General features: G+C 36.2%; 1 protein-coding gene across 4 annotated transcripts in view; it reads left to right on the forward strand.

The window, feature by feature from the left end:
* The window catches only part of R3HCC1L (R3H domain and coiled-coil containing 1 like), a 94490-nt gene that overhangs the window by 45787 nt on the left and 28985 nt on the right, over window positions 1-19718 (forward strand). For all 4 annotated transcript variants that reach the window (XM_047073261.1, XM_047073258.1, XM_047073259.1 and 1 more), the window contains one exon: window positions 15214-17036. In XM_047073261.1, coding sequence (XP_046929217.1) covers window positions 15228-17036 — 1809 coding nt within the window. In that variant the 5' untranslated portion in view covers window positions 15214-15227. The remainder of the gene's footprint in view (window positions 1-15213; window positions 17037-19718) is intronic.

Genomic DNA, 19718 nt, shown 5'->3' on the forward strand with positions numbered 1-19718 from the left:
CCATTGCTGAAGAAGTAGAATTTATATGTTTGTGACTGAATTCAAATGACTGAAGAACTGATTTTGTACAGACTTTCATGAATCCTGAACTTTGCTAAGGTACAGGTAACTTTTTTTGTTTTCACTTCATTGCTGAACTTTTATTTATTTTTAAATTTTATTTAAATCCAAGTTAGTTAACATACAGTGTAATAATGATTTCAGGAGTAGAATTAAGTGATTCATCACTTACCTATAACACCCAGTGCTCATCCCAACAAGTGTTCTTCTTAATGCCCATCACCTTTCTGGTCCATCCCCCACCCAGCACCCTTCTAGCAACCCTCAGTTTGTTCCCTGTATTTAAGAGTCTCTTATGGTTTGCGTCCCTCTCTCTTTTTATCTTATTTTTCCTTCCCTTCCCCTATGTTCATCTGTTTTGTTCTTAAATGCCACATATGAGTGAAGTATTTATCTTTCTCTGGCTTATTTCGCTTAGCATAATACACTCTGGTTCCATTCATGTTGTTGCAAATAATAAGATTTCATTCTTTTTCATCACCAATTCATATTCCATTGTGTGTGTGTGTTTGTGTGTGTGTGTGTATAATGTATATATAGTATATATATACATAATATGTGTATATGAGTATGATATATATGTATTTTTATACCACTTCTTTATCCATTTGTCAGTTGATGGACATTTGGGCTCTTTCCATAATTTGGCTATTGTTGATAGTGCTGCTGTAAACATTGGGGTGCATGTGCCCCTTTGAATCAGCATTTTTGTATCCCTTGGATAAATTCTAGTAGTGCAGTTGCTGGGTCGTGGGGTAGTTCTATTTTCAATTTTTTGAGGAACCTCCATACTGTTTTCCAGAGTGGCTGCACCAGTTTGCATTACCATCAATGGTGCAAAAGTGTTCCCCTTTTTCCACATCCTCACCAACATCTGTTGTTTCCTGAGTTGTTAATTTTAGCCATTCTGACAGGTGTGAGGTGGTATCTCACTGTGGTTTTGATTTGTATTTCCCTGATGATGAGTGATGTTGAGCATTTTTTCATGTGTCGGTTGGCCATCTGGATGTCTTCTTTCAAAAACTGTTTATGTCTTTTGCCTATTTCTTCCCTGGATTATTTGTTTTTTGGGTGTTGAATTTGATTAGTTCTTTATATTTGGTACAAGTAACTTTTAGGAAAGATGTTGAATATGTGAACTTGATCTTTGTAGAAATACCGAGGCTCAAGGTATCTTAACTATCCTGAGGTGAATAATTGAGCACTTCAGAATATCACATTCTACTTAACACTACCCTTGCGTTTCTAACAATGACAGAGGAAGTATTGATAGATTTTCTAATCTTATAGTTGCTATTTTTTTGCTCCAGAATTTGAAAATTATTGTAAATGTGGCTTTACTACAATTGACTACCCATCCTGCTCACCGTAATTGGTTTCTCCTTTCCTGTTGTTGGATCATAGTTTCTTACCTTGTATTTGTTCCCTAACCCATTCCAGAAGGTATTTATCTCTTCAACTCAACTGAAACCTTTGCAGTGTCACCAACAACCTCTTTCCTGCCAAGTCCAGTTGAAGATTCTCAGTTCTTCCTACTTGACCTTTCAGCGTTTAATACAGATGACTGCTCTTGCCTTTTAAAATATTATCTTCACTTGGTTTCTGGGATACAACATGCTTCTGTTCTTCCTGTTTTCTTCTTCATTCTCCTTTGCTGGCCACATCTCCTCTTCCTGACATCTAAAGGTTGTAGATGGCTCAATCCCTCTGGCCTCTTTCTCTGTTACCACCTAGGTGGTCTTACTCTGTTCCTTGGCTTGAATCTTTATGATGATGACTCCTAAAATTTTATCTCCCAATTCTTGCACCTCCCTGAGCTTTAGACTTGTATTTCTGATTGCTTCCTTAGCAACTGCACAAGATGTCCAACAAGCGTTCAAATTTAAAATGCCCAAATCACAACTCTTGATTCCTCTTTTCCTGTTTCCTTCCCCCAGTCTTCCCTATCTTAGTAAATGTAACTGTCTTCACCCAGGTTGATGAGACCAAAACTCTCCCAAGTGACTCCTCTTCCCTTCACGTCCCATATAGTCATCCCACCAAGTTTTTGTTAGCTTTGCCTTCAGTGTATATCATTAATCTGGCTACTCTTGTGACCTCCTCTTGAAGTAGACATGCTGCATACCTCATAGTTCTTAGACTTCTTTTTAAAAAATTTTTTTTCAATGTTTATTTTTGAGAGCGAGTGAGAGAGAACGAGAATGAGCAGGGGAGGAGCAGAGAGAGAGGGAGACACAGAATCTGAAACAGTCTCCAGGCTCTGAGCTGTCAGTACACAGCCCAATTCGGGGCTCAAACTCACAAACCGTGAGATCATGACCTGAGCCAAAGCCAGACGCTCAACCGACTGAGCCACCCAGTTGCCCAGGTTCTTAGACTTCTTTACAGATTTTCCTTCTTCTGCTCTTACTGTTTGTAGGCAGTTCCTCACATTTTTGCCAGAATGATCTTTAGCAAAGGTAAGTCATGTCATGTCCTCTTGCTCAAACCTAGTGATTTCTCAAAACATTCAAAATAAATCCCACATTCCCTTGTCCTGCAGGCCCATACTTGTTCTGGCCCTTAGCTGTCTCATAGTGCCCCTTCTTACCCTGTTGTTACCAAACCTGTTTTCCTGTTATTCCTTGAATGTTTCAGGCTTGTCTTGCCGTAGAGCTTTTTGCACTTGCTTTTCTTTTTCCTAACATTCTCTTTTCCCCGGATAATTTGTGTGACTCAGTTCACCTCAGGTATTGACTCCCCAGAGTGGTACACCCTGCTTTACCGTATAGTTTTCTCTTCTAAAATAGCAACACACCCCATCACTCTGTGTCTCTGTCCCTGCTTCATATTACTTCATCACATTTATTGCTATCAGACATTATGTGTTTAAATGTTTATTTTTTGTCTCCATCATTACGGTGTAAGGTCCATGAGGCCAAAGACTTTGCTTTGTTTCATTGTTGTGTTCTCAGTGCCTACGATGGGACTCGGTACATAACAGGTATTCAGTAAATGTTTGTGGAATGAATAAATGAATGGAGCCCCAATTCATTTGGGGAGGTTAGGGGTGTATCATCTGTTGAGAAGTCTCACTTGTCATGATTGAACCAGGTATTTATTTAGAGTCAGATGTAGTGCTGTAGCATTGTAGATACAAAGATAAAAAGATACTAACCCTACACTGAAGGAACTTACTGTTCAGAAGAGAGCCAGATATGCAAACACAAAACTGTAAAGCAATATGATAATTGTTTTAATGAAGGTATATGTAAAGGTATATAGTGGGAACTTATGGATAGTACCAGAGCATATCAGGGAGAGTCAGTGACAAAGTTACAGAGGAGGTAACCTTTAAGGTGAGAGTTGAAGGACAGGTAGGAGGCCATCAGGCAAGCATCTAACAGAGAAGGTAGTAAGTCATAAGTCACAGAGGTGTGGGAAGGCAGCTGGGCATGATTCTGGTACTGCTAGGAGTTGGAACTGATGAAATACAAAGTCCGAAATTAGGAGTGGCTGGAGATGAAATTCGGCACATAGGTAGTTTTAGGGGTGGCAGGGGAGTTAGATCACCTAGGGCCAAATACGCTATGCAAGATACTTTAAAGTTTGTGATAAAGAACCACTGAGGAATTTTGAACAAGGAAATGACCGAATCTAATTTGTGTTTTCGAAAATTACTGGAAGCAGCGTAGAAGTAGAATGAACAGGGCTTGGTAATTGATTGAAATGTCAGGAATAATGACTTCCAGGTTGCTGGTGTGAACAACTGGGTTGACAGTGATACCATTCCCCCAGCTGTGAAACTGGGGAGGGAAGAGCAGTGAATCTGAGAAGATGGCTAGAATTTAAAAGTACAGTATATAATAATTTTAGTGCTCAGAAGTCTGTTAGTTTACTTGTGTCACTTAATATATTTTGTATATTACATTTAATTATAAACGTTATTAAACTTCTAAGATATTTTTTATTTCTTACAAATGGACACATATGATGCTGAACTGAAGGATGTTGGCATCTCTTAGTTTTGCCAGTTTGCAGGTAGACCGATGAGAATAAGAATGCTCTTGACAGAATAGTAAAACAAAGGAAGTTGTTTTATTAATATGCAAAGAAATGATTCAAAATGTAGGCCGTTGACAGTTTTAAACATACATGAAAAAATGCTCTTAAATTTGAGTTGAGGATAACTTCTACTACAGTTATGTTTTTTAATCAGTTTTATTTTCTAATTTATGAAATATAAGTAGACTTTACTTATTTTGATGCTTTTTTTTATCATCATGAACTTACGAAACATTAAAGTGTTTTTGTCTGTGTCAGAGATAAGCTTATCTACACATTTATATTTTAGTTGATTTCTTGGTTTAGTATATTTCCTTGTTGTTGAAAGTGGAAAATTTTGGAACAGGCAAGATATAAGAGGAAAAGCACACTGTGTTTGTTCTTGTGGTGTTAAGGATATGGCAAAATCTTAGACCAGCGCTATCACATTACATATGTATCATAGACCACAAATGGGAGCCACATATGTAATTTTAAGTTCTCTGATAGTGGCATTTAAGACTACAAAAACAGATGAAATTAACGTTTTTTATTTAACCCATTGTATTCAAAATAGTATCACTTCAACATATATAAATTTAAAAATATTAATGAGACATTTTATTTTTGTTTTTCTATTTATTTATATTTTTGGTGTACCGGGTCTTTGAAATTCAGGGTTTATTTTACATGCACAGCACATCTCAGTTTAGTCTGGTCACTTTTCAAATGCTCAATAGCTACATGTCGCTGGTGGCTATGTATTGAACAGTGTTGTTCTAGATCATTCCTAGACCAAAAGGTAGAAGTTGCTCAGCATTTTGCAACATTTGAGGGTATCTTTCCAACATCAAGTAATTTATGTACTATGTGTTTTATTATACTGTCAGGTATATTAAAGAGGCCGCTCTTTTCTCCATTCATCATTTTCCTACTTACAGTACTTTTGTCCAATAAAGGTCTGTTTATCAATTTTCATTGCCTTTTCTTTCTCCTACAGCAATTTATGGTACTGACCTCTTATACAAAAATGATAGCATATCTTTAAATTTTAGGGATTTTGTTTTTAATTACAAAAAATAGTACATTTATTGTAACAAACTTCAAACAATACAGAGTGTATGTATAAAAAGATAGTTAAGTAATCCTTAATTCTTTTTCATCTTTCATTTTCTATTCTCTGAGGTGTAAACCACTGTTTTCAAAGGACGATATCCTATCTGTTCTTAGGAATATACATTTATGAGAAATTCTTAAAGTGAGGAAACTGATACTTGGGAAATACCTCTTAAAGTGGACCTATTTAAAATGAAGACTAACGGGGCGCCTGGGTGGCGCAGTCGGTTAAGCGTCCGACTTCAGCCAGGTCACGAACTCGCGGTCCGTGAGTTCGAGCCCCGCGTCAGGCTCTGGGCGGATGGCTCAGAGCCTGGAGCCTGTTTCCGATTCTGTGTCTCCCTCTCTCTCTGCCCCTCCCCCGTTCATGCTCTGTCTCTCTCTGTCCCAAAAATAAATAAACGTTGAAAAAAAAAATTTAAAAAAAAAAAAAATAAAAAAAAAAATAAAATGAAGACTAACGCTTCTTAGTAATAAATAAAAGATTTGTTTGGGACAGTTTTCTGAAATAAAAACATTTATTTTACCACATATTTAATAAAATTTGGGTTTTAATTATGGCTGTGCTAATTCTCAATTAAGAAGGAATGATACATTGGTATAATTTTTCCACTAAAATTGTGTGATAGTCTGATAGCATCCTTGACTTTGTTTGACTTTCTTAGTATTTATCATACAGACTAGACCAGTGCATCAGTTTTAGGAAAACTATTGAGAGCTTTAGCAGTTTCTCAAGGGATTTTTCGTAATCCTTTGACGTTTCCTTTCTTGTTTTTTATTCTGTCATCATCCTTGATGCATTCCCTTTTTCAGTTGTTACTGGTTTGATTCAGCCAGATCTACATTCCCCAAGGGTTTTGTTGTGGAATGAGTACTTCCTTCAGCACTATTTTCATAGACTTCATGAAATCCTACACTCTTTTCAAGATTTGTATTTTCACTTTACAATTGAGTTGCATTGTGTTTAGTTTGTATTTTTGGATGTTTAAAACATTAGACTGTTAGTAAGAGGTAGATAGGCAAAACCAGGATACATAGTTGCAGTAGCTGTTAGTGTTAAGTAGAAATGGATCTTATAGGTGGTCAAGGCACATTTGAATATTATTTTATTATAAGGGCTTTTGATTCTCTCTGCAAACTTGTAACTTAAGGAACTGAACTGCCTGTTTAAATAATAGCTTTTATTGAGACTTTACCATGACTGGAAAATTTGTATTCATGTATCATTTTATTTAACCTGTTCAGTGTGCCTATGAAATAAGCCTGTTATTATAATACCTCATTTTATGCTTTGAGTAAACTGAGGCTTACAATGGTAACTTTTGCCCCAGTAAAGTTATTTGTCTAAGGTAAGGGCTAATCAAGTGTGGAGCTGGGATTCTAACCCAGGAAACCAGCCCATATTGACTGCTCACTCATGTACATGCACACACACACACACACACACACACGTGCAAAAAAAAAAGAGGATTGAATTATAATTTTCTTTTTTTAACTTAGTATTATGTTTTGGATATAGATTCATTGTATGGATGGGCCATAATTTTAAGGAATTACCCCTGTTTAGATTGTTTGCAGTTGTTGTTTATTTTTTGTTTTGCTAATGTTGCTGTTCTTGATAACTAAGAAGCTTAGATTATAATAACCGTGTGGGAAATAGAGGAGAGGAGGCATTGGGCCTGGGAGACATGAGTTAGAAACTGGGTTCACTTCCTAAAGCCTTAACTTCACAAAGAGTTGTATCCCACTCAGAGGATGTACTAGGAAAAAAATTACTCAGTGTTACAGAAAGAAAATAAGGAAGCTTGTCTATTTTCACCTGGGTTCTGAGTGAAGGGAAAAAGTGTTCTGAGATTTTGTAGCTACTGTTTTACCTCCATGTGGTTTGTGTTTCATACATATAATTTTACTGAACAGTCCAGAAAAATCTAACTCTTAAAAATAGACATTAATGTAGAACCAGTTCATAAAAGAACACTTACAGTCTGGCTGAATGAAATTCCCACAGATAAAGCCACACTGAGGTTGAGCTCACCTCCCACCCAAAATTACCAAAAAAAGAAGAAGAAGAAGAAGAAGAAGAAGAAGAAGAAGAAGAAGAAGAATCATGCCAAGACACATCAGAATTAAATCCTCAAGAATTTCAGAAAGTAGAACTATTACATAATAAATATTTAATATTATAATAAAAATTGAAGTATAAAACTAATACAAAAGTAAATGCCACAATTGTATTAATAAACATTGAAAAATAAAATGGAAATGTTAAAAATGATTAAAGGTAAAAAGAAAACAAGTATCAGAACAATATCAACACAACTATTAAAAAAGCCTAAGACCAGGGAGATCAGGGGAGGGTGGGGGTAAATAGGACTTATATAATAAAACCTTATTCATTAAAATTTAAAAACTGATAGGATAGGATAAAATGCAGAATATGCAAATTTGAAGAAAAAACTAGTGATGTGGAAGGTGAATCTGAAGGTATTGCCCTGAATGAATAGAATTGGTAAAAGACTCAGAGATAAAATACTCAAATTCAAGAAGCACAGTGGTGTTCTAGTAGAAAAATAATACTAAACACACACTTAAAACACATAGTAGACACTTGAACACCAGGTACCTAAGAGAATATCAAGAGAATCACCAGAGAAGAAAGAGATTACCTACAAAGCAGTGACAGACTGACAACAGATTTCCTAACAGTAACAACAGAAGTCAAATCTGTTAAAGGATGGGAGCAGTGGAAAGATATTTTCAGACAAAAACTACAAGTACATATGGAAGATATTGTGAAATAAAAACACCTGTACAGTTGTTTAGGAGACAGATACAAATAATAGTTAACTTTAGGTATTGAGAGAAGCACTCATGTTAAAATGCTAACAGACTAGAAATAAGAGTATGGAGCCTTTTGAGCAGTAGGAAAACAAACAAACAAACAAACAACTTGGTCAATCTTAAAGTAGGGAAATAAGAAAACTACAAAAGTAGGATAAATGGAAAGGAAGCACAAAATAAAAAGGTAGAAGTACTTCCAGATATATCTATAATTGTAATAAATATAAATGCACTAAATTTGACAATTAAAAGACTGACATTGACAGAATAGGTAAAGAATACACAGTTCAGTTGTATGCTGTTTGCAAGAGATACATCTAAAGCATGGTAATACAAGTTGAAAGTAAAAGGACAAGAAATGAAAGCTGCCATAGTTAAATTACTTTTAGACAACATAGACTCTAGCACCCCTGCCCCCAAATTCAGCAAGAGAAGAGATTGCTGCATAATGGTTAAGAGTAACAGTTTATCAGGAAAATAGAATAATTTTCAATGTAAGTATCAGGTAACATCAGAAAATTATATAAAAGTATAAAAATTAATATACAGACTCAAACCAATAATTCCACAAATATAGGTATTTCACAAATACACTCCAATGATTAATTAAGCAAACAGACAATAAGATACGATTTGAACAATACTTTAATAAACATGATTTAATGAACACACACACATGTAACACCCATGATTAATTAAGCAGACAAACAATAAGTAAGGTTATCATTTGAGTATGTGTGTAATCACTGTTAACATTACAAAGAGGAGACAATCAGACATTATAGCTCTCTGATGTGATGTAATAGGAAGTGCATAGTTGGATTTAGACATTCTTGCTTTAAAAAAAATTAAACCCAAATCCTATCAAGCCTCTAGATCACCACTTTTTAGGAAGTACAGAGACTATTTATAAGAGTTTATTGGACAATACTACAAGAATGCAGTCAGCAAACTCCACAGAATGTGAGAAATTCTATACGGCAAATAACCAAGTTTCTTTAACAAATGAATGGCAAGATAGGAAAACATAAACAGTTTGATTAGCACCTATAAATTAAAAGACCAGTGTGTAGATCTTTTGGGATCCTGATTTTAACAAATCAAGTGTTCAAAAAAAAACAACAAAAAAAAAACAGTTGGCCTCAGAAGTTGAGCACTGGATATATAATGATTTAAGGAATTATTTCTCTCTCTCTCTTTTTAAGGTGTGTATGGTTTTGTTAAAAAAAAAAAGAAGTCAGTCTTCTAAAGACAGATACTGAGGTACTTAAGGATAGAATGAAATAATATTTGGGACTTTAAAATAATCCAGTGAGGGTGGGAATATATGCACAGATAACATGAAGAAACAGTGGCTCTGATTTGAAGCTGAGTAATGGGTATTTGAGAATCATTATAAATATTTTCTTTTTTTTTTTTTTAATTTTTTTTCAACGTTTATTTATTTTTGGGACAGAGAGAGGCAGAGCATGAACGGGGGAGGGGCAGAGAGAGAGGGAGACACAGAATCGGAAACAGGCTCCAGGCTCTGAGCCATCAGCCCAGAGCCCGACGCGGGGCTCGAACTCACGGACCGCGAGATCGTGACCTGGCTGAAGTCGGACGCTTAACCGACTGCGCCACCCAGGCGCCCCTATAAATATTTTCTAATATGTGCTTGAAAATTTTTGTCATGCAAAAGTAATAACAGCAACAACAAAAAATTTAGAATATAGCTAATTAAGTCACTAGCTCAGGAAGTTAATCAAAGAAAAATGGCATTATCCTAAAGAAAATTGAAGGAAGAGATTGAGATGAGAGATGAAGGCAGAAATTAATGATATGGAAATGATACAGAGAAGATCCTCTTCCTGTTTATTAACATACATTAATTGTGCCTTGCCTTCTTCCCAAAGGATTTTGAGATCCCCAAAGGGATAGAGAAGTAAATGTTACCAGACGTCTGGGATGGATTAATCATTCATTGTATTTGTATACCAGACTTGATTCTGTGTTTTCTGGAAAAGAGCAGAAAGGGACATATTTGCTATACCTGATAAAGGGACTGTGTAACTTTGAGAGACATGCTGTTTTCCCTTCTATTTTATACATGGGAGATGGGATAAGATGGTAATTACTTTCAACTTTGGTTTGCAAAAGTTAGAAAATGTTTTGCAAGTGGACATTTCCTGTATCCACCAGCTGTGAAAATCAAGATTTTTAACTTAGAAAATCTAATCTTAGCTTTTGTAGTGAGTGAAGATACATAGTTTACTTTTGCTTTCAGAAAAATGCTAAGGATTTACCGGTAAACGTGAAGGAACTTGCAGAGTTGGAAGATCATTTTGCAACCATCATACTAAAGATTGGGTCAGATTAGACTTGTTAGTGGATGCTAAATCTAGGGGAAATTGTGATGAGGAGTAGGATATTTGTATGCTCTTGAAGTGTTACTCCACAGACTGCTTTTAGTTGCAAGGGAGAAAATACACAGTAATTATACAGTAGAGAAATTGGACAGTACCTTGACCAGGTACTCAAAGCTAAAGTCACCATTGAAGGACAGATGGGAATCATGTGCCTCCAGATGTGAGGCTCTGAGAAGGACACATGACCATCTATGTACTATTCTGGCTGAGAATGTATAACCTCAATCCAGTCATGAGGAAACACCAGATAAACCCTAACTGGGGGATGTTCTATTAAAAAAAAGGGTGGGAGAAGGAACAGTGTTCCAAATTGTCAATGTCCTAAAAGACAATGAAAGTCTGTGAAAACATTCTAGAAGGTAGGAGGCTAAAGAGACGTAACTAAATGCAGTACCTGATTGTAAACCGGATCCAGTATTGGAGAGGGAAATATACTAAAAGGTCTTTAGTGGGTCAGCTGACAAAATTGGAATATGTATGTTTGATTTGATAAAAGTATCCATGTTAAATTTGCTGACATGATAACTGTATTAAAATTATCAAAGAAAATATGCCAATTTATAGGAAATATACTCTGAAGTATTTAGGGATAAAGGGCCATGATGTCTGTAATTTGCCCTCAAAAGGTTTAGAACAAATATTTGTGTGTGTGTGTAAAGAGTGGAAACGTGTACGATTGCAAATGATAAAGCAAATGGAGTAAAAATAACATAAATCTGGGTAAAGGATTGCAGGGTGCTGTTTGTAGTATTTTTGCTTTTGTAACTTATCTGTAAATTTGAAATTATTTCCAAGTAAAAAGACCAGATATATGCTGTTGTTATGATGCATTCTAATGAACAAAGTGGTAGTGCTTAATTTGTTCTTGAAGAATGAACAGTTAACATGCCCATTAGGCAGTTTCTCTCAAATATCCTCTGTCTCTAGTGAGCCATTGGTAAGTACTGGATCAAATCAGTTCATGGTTGAATTATCCAGTGAGTGCCTTAAGTGCCAGTATTCTCTATTGTTGATTGAAGAAGGATCCATATGTTTTATATACCGAATGTGGGCCAACAGCATTAAAATTCTGTTATAAAAATTGTAAAAGCCTGATTTGTTCTATGCTAGTTTGCCTATCATGAAGATGGGACAGAGAGGTACTTAGAGGAAGTTACTGATTATTTTCTCTCAAGAGATATTTGAAACTTTAGAAGCAGTTGGACAGGTTCTCACAAATGATCCTAGTCTTCAGAAGTATAGGATAGAAAAAAATGATTTGGCCTAAAATATTTGAAAGGTGTATATTAGCAGTTAACTGCCCACCATCACAAAGGAACCTTAAGTTTTTATCTCCTTCAGAAAATATAATTCTCTGCAATATAATTGCATGCTGATGGCCATTCCAGAATAAATTGCAAAGTACACCCCAAATAACCTGCCTGTTAAGAAGAAAACTGGACCAATAAAAAGCATTTAGAATATTGTAAAAAAGTTAAAACCATATTAAAGAGCGAAAGAAAACATCAAGTGCTATTAGTAAATATCTGGGTGGGAATTTTTTAATCTAAGATTTAAAAACTTGTGTATGCCAGGCATCCCTTCTCCCCTTGTTAAAGGCCTTTCATGCCTACAGTTGCAAAAAAAGTTCACAAAAAACATAACGGCTTTAAACTGATTTGATATTATCTTAAAGGTCCACAAGATGGGGATGCTCCTCTTTTTTTCTATGTCTGTGAGAAATTATGAAAGAATTGTTCTAGCCAGTGGTGTATTGGAGAATCTCCTACTGGTCTGAGAGCTGATTGTTAAAGTCTTAGGAATTTTGCAAACTGGTAACACAGCCATCATTAAGAATTAAATTACATAGCTTATTATTAAATAAATGGCATTAAAAAAGGTAATCAATATTTAAAATTCACTTCCTAATTATTTTACTATTATTTATGTTCTTGAAGTTATTTATGAATATCGAACCTTTAGGTTGAGCTACTGTATCATGGCGTGTTACTGCGTGTCTTTCTCCAATTCCATTTTCAGTGAAGTTACATCGATAGCTTGGAATTAGCTACGGTAGGAATATTTACATCACAGAGTTAAGCAAATGCCATAAATCGGGGCTTGATTTATTGTTTATTGCTTGTCTATATGTAAAGTGATGGAGAAAATGCTAATAATGCAAACTTAAAGTGTCAGGTCTTTATCTATTACATTGTACATAGCTCAAAAATTGAGAATATATTTTGCATTTCAGAAATGATTATTCACTTCAGCAAAGAAGTTACTCACATTGTTGACATCATTGATGTGAGTGAAAATATCAACCAGTCCTCTGAATTACAGTGGAAAGCTGGTTGCTAAACATTGACCAGCGCGTTGCTGGTCATGGCCTAATTGAGTTTGGTGTTCTGGTAAGAAGTGGGTGGTATAAATTTCTTATACTGTTTTCAGCTTTAGGAAATCGTATCATGACATGTGGGCATTAACTTAAAAAAGGCAAATTATGTTTTAAAAGTCATTAGCAGTAGCACAAAATAATTTTAAATTTGAAGCCTTTGATACGTATCTATTGTGGAAGAGAAAAATAGAATCATAGAATTTCAAGTCTGAAGAATACTTAAATCCTGACTTACCTACAGATAGAAATTCTTTCTCTAGTGTATCAGTCAGTCATCCAGACTGTAGAGACAGAGCTCATTACCTGATTAATAGTGTTGGAAAGTTCTATATATGGAGCTAAACTTTGTTTTTCTTTAATTTCTACCAATTGGTTCTGGTACTGACTTCTGGAGAAGCATAGAATCATAGAAGAGAACATTTATCTCTTCTGTAGAGCAACTAGCTCTTCAGGTTTAAAGGTAGTTTGGATGTTTCCAATTAGACCTCTTTAGGCAAGAAGTAACCTTTAATTCCTTTAACCATATTTTGTATGGTATATTTTCTGAGCTGTACAATCTAAGATTGTGTTGCTTTTGTAAACATCCACATCACTACCTTTTGAGGTTTATTGACTTTACAGATGAAATTTAATTCTTTTTTTGTGCAATTACACACAAATCAGTTGTTCTGTGGTGTTTGATTTTTTAATCAAAGCAGATCTTTGTATTTATTCGTATTACTTCAGCGCAGCATTCCAAATTGGAGAAATGATACTAAATTGTAATTTTATCATTTTGGGCATTTATTAACCATACTGATTTTGTATCAGTTGCAGATTTGATAAGCACTCATTGTTTATTGTTTATATTCAAATTGTTGTTTAAAATGTTGAATTTCAAAGGCCTGTGGGGACACAGATTATCTTTAAATAATCCTCTCTAAATTCATTTCTGCCTATTACTACTTTTTGCTGCAAGTCCACCTTCTAGTTCTATTAAGTAGCCCACATTTTCCATCTTATAATGCAAGAGTACATCATGACATATATTGTCAGATGCTTTGTTAACTGAGATCAAGATACACTGTCTATGGGCTCCCAGTGAAATATACGTTAGTACTTCTGTCTTTGTAAAGTAGGCATTTTTGAAAAATCCTGGCATGTCTAAATGTTAAAGTCCTATTCGTCCACAATTGGAAAGCTAGAAAGAAAATCTACCATGAGTTGTAGGTTAGATGATAATTAAGACCTCAAAAGAGAAAAGGAATGAGAGGATTTATGGGAACATTTGATACTCAGGGCCACGGTAAATACCTGGGCTGCAAAGAAAACGGCCTGTGCCATGAGAGCAGAGCTTCTTCACTGAGAAGGTATTCTGGAGCAGGTGAGAATTGAGGGATCTGGAAATAGTTTCCCTAGTATTATCTATTTTCTTTGTAATGTGTGTGGTGAAATCTTAACAGTGAATGCTTCTGAGTGTGTATGGGTGTTTCTTTGTGATGTACCTCCTTCTTCTTTTTGCTATGGATACAGTAATACTTCATGGTATAATTTTGAAGATTAAAAACTCAATATGAAGTCATCTAGCTCATTTTCTTGTATTTTGTTGATGGTAGATAAAGCCTTATTTAACCATTTGTTAAGTTTTTTCCTTTTTTAAATTTCCATTGGCCAATTGTGGTGAGTTTCTCAAGAAGTTACTAAATGTGAGTTGTTGCATCACATTTCTTGGTCTCCAGTCTTCTTCATCCTGTCCAGACCCATTTTATTGCTGCTGGAAGAAAAATTTATGACAGGTCATTTGATTAAATAGTATTAGAATAATGATGTTCTTTTCCCCACTACCTATTCTCCCAAAAATCATAGTTCAAGAGCAACAGGTTCTAGAAGTTAGTCCTGGATTAGTTGTCTCATTTTCTAGCCTCCATTCAAGTTACTTTTAAAAATCATATTTATGTGGATACATTTATGTTAAACAAATGTGTTTTTAGAGGTCCTCCTTGAATATACTCTTCAGTGTAAATTCTGGGCCCCAGGAATAGGGAGATAGTAGTGTTTCATGAGTACTTAATAGCTGGCAGTCACTTTTCTGATAATCTTTTAATTTAGCCAAGTCAGGGCTACTTGTTAAAAAGTAGAGAGGACTTCAGATGTAGAAGTAAAGGGTTTGGGGCATATGAAGAAAGAGAGTTACATGAATTAAATTCATGAGCTCATGAGTTATTTTGGAATTTACTTTCCTTAGTGGCATAACTTACTACATTAATTATTTTATGGCAGGTTTTACTTTGTTTTAACTTGAGGGTTTCTATAGGATGGGTTAGTAGGCCCTCTACCTAGTCTTTAAAGAATCTCTTGGTTCAGCATGTTGTACTTCATTTTTGGTAATTGATTTATTCTGTCTTGCAGATTGAGGTGGTGCCATGCAGCAAGCAGCAGAGAGATGCAGAGTTCGAGCCAGAAGGCCTGACATGGCACTTTATATACCGAAAGCTCGAAGGGGTATAGTGCTGCTTAAGTCAGGTGATGAAGAAAAAAGCTGTGGTCCACCTAACTCTGTGGTGAAAGAAGAACAAAAAGAAGATGGTCTCTTCCAAAAGGAGATCTTCAGAGGCAAATCTGAGACTCAGACACTAAGCATTAATCCTGATGATAAGGAACACAACCATAAGGAAGGAAAGAAGTTTTCAACAAAATTAAGAAAACACACATGCCTTCAAGAAAGAAAGAAAGACAGGGTTTGTATTAGGAGGGGAACCACAGAATCTAAAGAAGCATTATCCCAAGGACATCAGCAAAGTGTCCCAAATCCTGGGATGCTACCTAGTGCACCTTTACAAAGACACGTTAAACCAAAGAAGGTGGAGTGTTTGGAGGTCGAAACCACAAATGTGATAGGACCTGGGAAGTTGCTTCTATCTCAGTCTTGTTCAGAAGTGGGTGAGGCCCAGGTTCTAAACAAACCATTCCAAAATATGGAATTCTGTGATTTCAGTAGGCACAAAGTAAGTGGCAAAACGTTCAAAGGCAGAGATTTGGAAAACAGAATTGAAACTGATGTCAAGGTGGTGGAGATACTATCCCAGTTTCCTGGAGTTTTTAATTCTGTATTGAAACCTGAGAGTAAGACTGTGCCAGTAAAACTAAGTTCTGATTCTGAAACTGTACCAGAAAGTATGCAAACATCGTGTGGAATGTTGACTCTCGGCAATGGAGGCATCACTGCCATTTCTGTTCCTGGAAGTGCGGATGGTGTCACTGATCAAACTTGTGTAGACTTTGAAGCTGAGAATGTTGGTGATACAGCCAACAGTACAGATATCATCTTGGCTCAGAGAGGTATAGATTCCATTCCTGAGACTTTGGGTCACATCTCTCATAAAATGACCATAGTCAGCAAATTAGAGAGTATAAATGGCATTTTTGATCCAACACTGATTAGAGAGTATGAGAAGAATGACAGTACTGCTGATGACTTGTGTATAAGGTATGAACCTTCTGATACAGCTCTCCTTGCTCATGAAACAGATCTAGATAATGGGCTGAAGAGTGTAGGTGACATTACCCATAAGGCATGTAAGATGGACATTACAGATGTCCTGTCTGATCAGATAACTGTGGGTAGCCCTTGTGTAGCTGCAGTTAGAACAGCTGGTGAGGCCTGTAGCAACACAAATAGTTTCTCAAAATATTTAGAAATGAGTGCAGATACAGCCCCTCTTCATGTAGCTGGGAGTGGGAATGACATAGAAAATTTCAGCAGCCTGACTGCTTGCTCAGATATTTATGCTGAGAGTATTTCATCTAGTTTCACAGAGTCAACAGGAAAGTTGATAGAGAGCTTGTCAGATTGTGCTTCCTCCTTACCTATAAAGAAGATTGCTGGTAGTAATTGTAGCACTTTTTTGGACTGTGAACTCAGTATGTTAAATGGGACAAAAGTACTTTCAGACAGTGCCTTGGGCATTGATCTAGATTGTACGGGTGATATAACAGAGGCATTGCATGAACTAAAAACTGCCGAAGAGTTCGAAACAAAAGAGGAAGATAACTCAGAGAATATAGAATTTGGTGTATCCTTTCCTGATACGGAATCTGTATCTATGGAAACATCTATGGAACCGAAAGCAACGGAAACATCTCATGTGGAGGGAAGTACTGCTACTGAGGACAGCTGGGAGTCTCTGTTTAATGATGATGGTGACTGCTTGGATCCACGTCTCCTACAAGAGGTCTGTTCAGTGGAAGTTTCTCGATGCTTACATAATTTATAGATTCATAGAGCCTGGTGTTTGGGGGGGTAATTTTGATGGACATTTGTGCACATTCATACATTCACTCATGTTACATTCAATGTAAGGGTTCCTGCAATAAACAAATAGGACTGTAGATTGAGAAAAGAATAGTCTGATAGATCTTTACAAAGTAAAACATACCAAATTGAGTATCTATTATAACCAAGTTGTGAGAGATCTTACTGAATAGATTAAAGATGAGTTTAACGGATTCTGACTGTCTGTTGAGGAAATAAAGAGGGAAACTTCTTCAAAAGGGATTTTCTGCATTGACAAGATGTATTTTACCCAGGCCTATCTGAGGGGAGGGGAGTAATTTATTATTCACATTTATCGTATTTTTCTAGGAAATGTTGGGATGTTGTCAGACACTGGAGGGAAGGAAGTAGAGAAGGGAAGGGTAAAATAAGGAAAGGTATGATCGTTTCTTAAGTAGTTTATGCTGAGTTACAGAATAAATGATTGTTGAGTACATGTAAAGTATGAGTAAATAATGACATGCTGGCTAGTCAAGAGTTCATAAATACAAAATGTTGGGTTAGAAGTCATTTTAAAAGTTATTTAGTTTCATCTTTTTATTTTCCTAATTTAGACATTCACTCTATCCAGTATTTAAATTCCTTGCCATAAATAAGAATCATTGGTGTTAAATAGTAAAACCACTTCCCCTTTCATTCCTTATAGGAGTGTCTGGAAGGAGAAAAAATAATTTCCCAATGAAATCACCAATTTTATAAATGAGGAAATTGAAGCTTAGTGGTCAGACCTTTAGGAAAGGCAGAATCAGGGTTTCCATTTAGTTCTCTCTTAATCCAGTGTTCATGTTCTTTCTACCAGACCATGTTGTTACCTATAACATAGTTTTGTTTGAGTGATTCCAGAGAACCTTTTAAATATGAAGTGATTGGTTCTTTTGTTTCTCAGAATTAAACCCTAAGTACAGAAAAACGGTCACATGCATGTGAAGACACATGTGAGAATGAAGAGGGTGTAGCCCATTGGACAGAGCTGACTTTCCAATACCAAGCAGTTCCTCTTCATTCTTAGGTGTTTGCATGTGCACATGTACCACAGGTAGCACTTCTTATGGTCAAGTCAGGAAGCACTATGTCCTAAATATTCCTTAGAAAGAAATACAGAACAGAAAATAACTACAAATGGCATCCATGAACCCCTTGAAATTGCATACAGAATTTTATATGTATGTGCAGTTTTTCATCAGATTCTCAAAGGCAGGGCTTCCCAAAGTACGAGTATCACCTGGAACTTGTTAGAAATGCAAACTCTTTATTTAGCCCAGTAGTGTGTATATTTGTGTTTTTCAGGTGACTCTGATGCATACAAAGTGAGAACCATTGCTGAAAAGGTAGTAACATACACTTGAATGTTTACCAGAATGTGAGTGTGATAACTAGAGATGGCTGTCCACACATAACTAGAAGAAAAACAGAAGTTTTAGACACAAATTAGGTTAATAAATACTAGTAATGTGGGAAGTGAGGTGGAATATAGAGAAGTTATTAAGGATCCAAGCACTGGGGGCTCCTGTGGGGCTCAGTTGGTTAAGCATCTGACTCTTGATTTCAGCTCAAGTCATGATCTCACAGTTTGTGTGTTTGAGCCCCGCATTGGGCTCCTCACTGACAGTGTGGAGCCTCCTTGGGATTCTCTCTCTCTCTCTCTCTCTCTCTCTCTCTCTCTCTGCCCCTCCACTTCTCGTGCTCTCTCTCTCTCTCTTTCTCAAAATAAATAAAAATAAAAACAAAAAGGATTCAAGCATTGGAAGGTCTCCATGTTCAAAGAGATTATCTGAGGGAGCAGAGAGCACACATGTGCACAGGAGAGAAGGAATAGCTTCCTACAAAAGAAAGGTATGGCAAGAGCCCTTTACACATAATGAGGCTTAGTAAATAAATATTTATTGAATGGATGTAGATGATAGGGCAGAGTTGGAGCTCTGTGCTTTTTTAGGGTGGACACCAGGGGCTTTCAAAACTTGATTGCTGCTGGAACTTGGATTCTGTATGGTAGCTTAGGGATACAGCTTTTATAACGGGGCATGAGGGTTCAGGTGTGCAAGTCTGTTTTTCAGATCTTAACACTGTTTGGAATAGGTGCAGAAGAAAGTAGGCAACCACTCAGTGTTTTGAGGAGCATCGTAATATAGCCAAAGACGATACTTGTATGACATGAAGCTTGGAATGGCTAGAGAAAGGAGTATGTAGTGTTTTAAGCTGGACAGCCAGTGCCTGGGTGTTGTGTTTGGATATCACACACTGGGTTGGTGCTTGGTAGGGAGTGAGGTCTGCATTGAGGGATAAGGGTTGAAGAAAGCAAGAAGGAAGGAGGTAGATTGAGAATGCTGGTAGCAGATCCAATTCCAAACTATGATTTCCTGTGCTTTGAGTTTTAGGAGATGTAATAATAATGTTATTAAAAGATGTCACAAATCCAATAATGTTAATAGCCTTTTAGTGACTATTACTCTTAATTTATTATTTATATTGCTCTAAACATACTTTATTAAAGGTCAAATCAGAGTGTCTGTCTCTTGAAAACTTTCCAACCAATAATTTTTGGCTCTTTTCCCAGTGGGCCTGTTTCTTTGTTGACAGTGGC

This window comes from Lynx rufus, unplaced genomic scaffold (genome assembly GCF_022079265.1).
Source record: "Lynx rufus isolate CCGP_SWC_20201006 ecotype Redwood Valley unplaced genomic scaffold, mLynRuf1.p SCAF_11, whole genome shotgun sequence".
Lineage (NCBI taxonomy): Eukaryota > Metazoa > Chordata > Mammalia > Carnivora > Felidae > Lynx > Lynx rufus.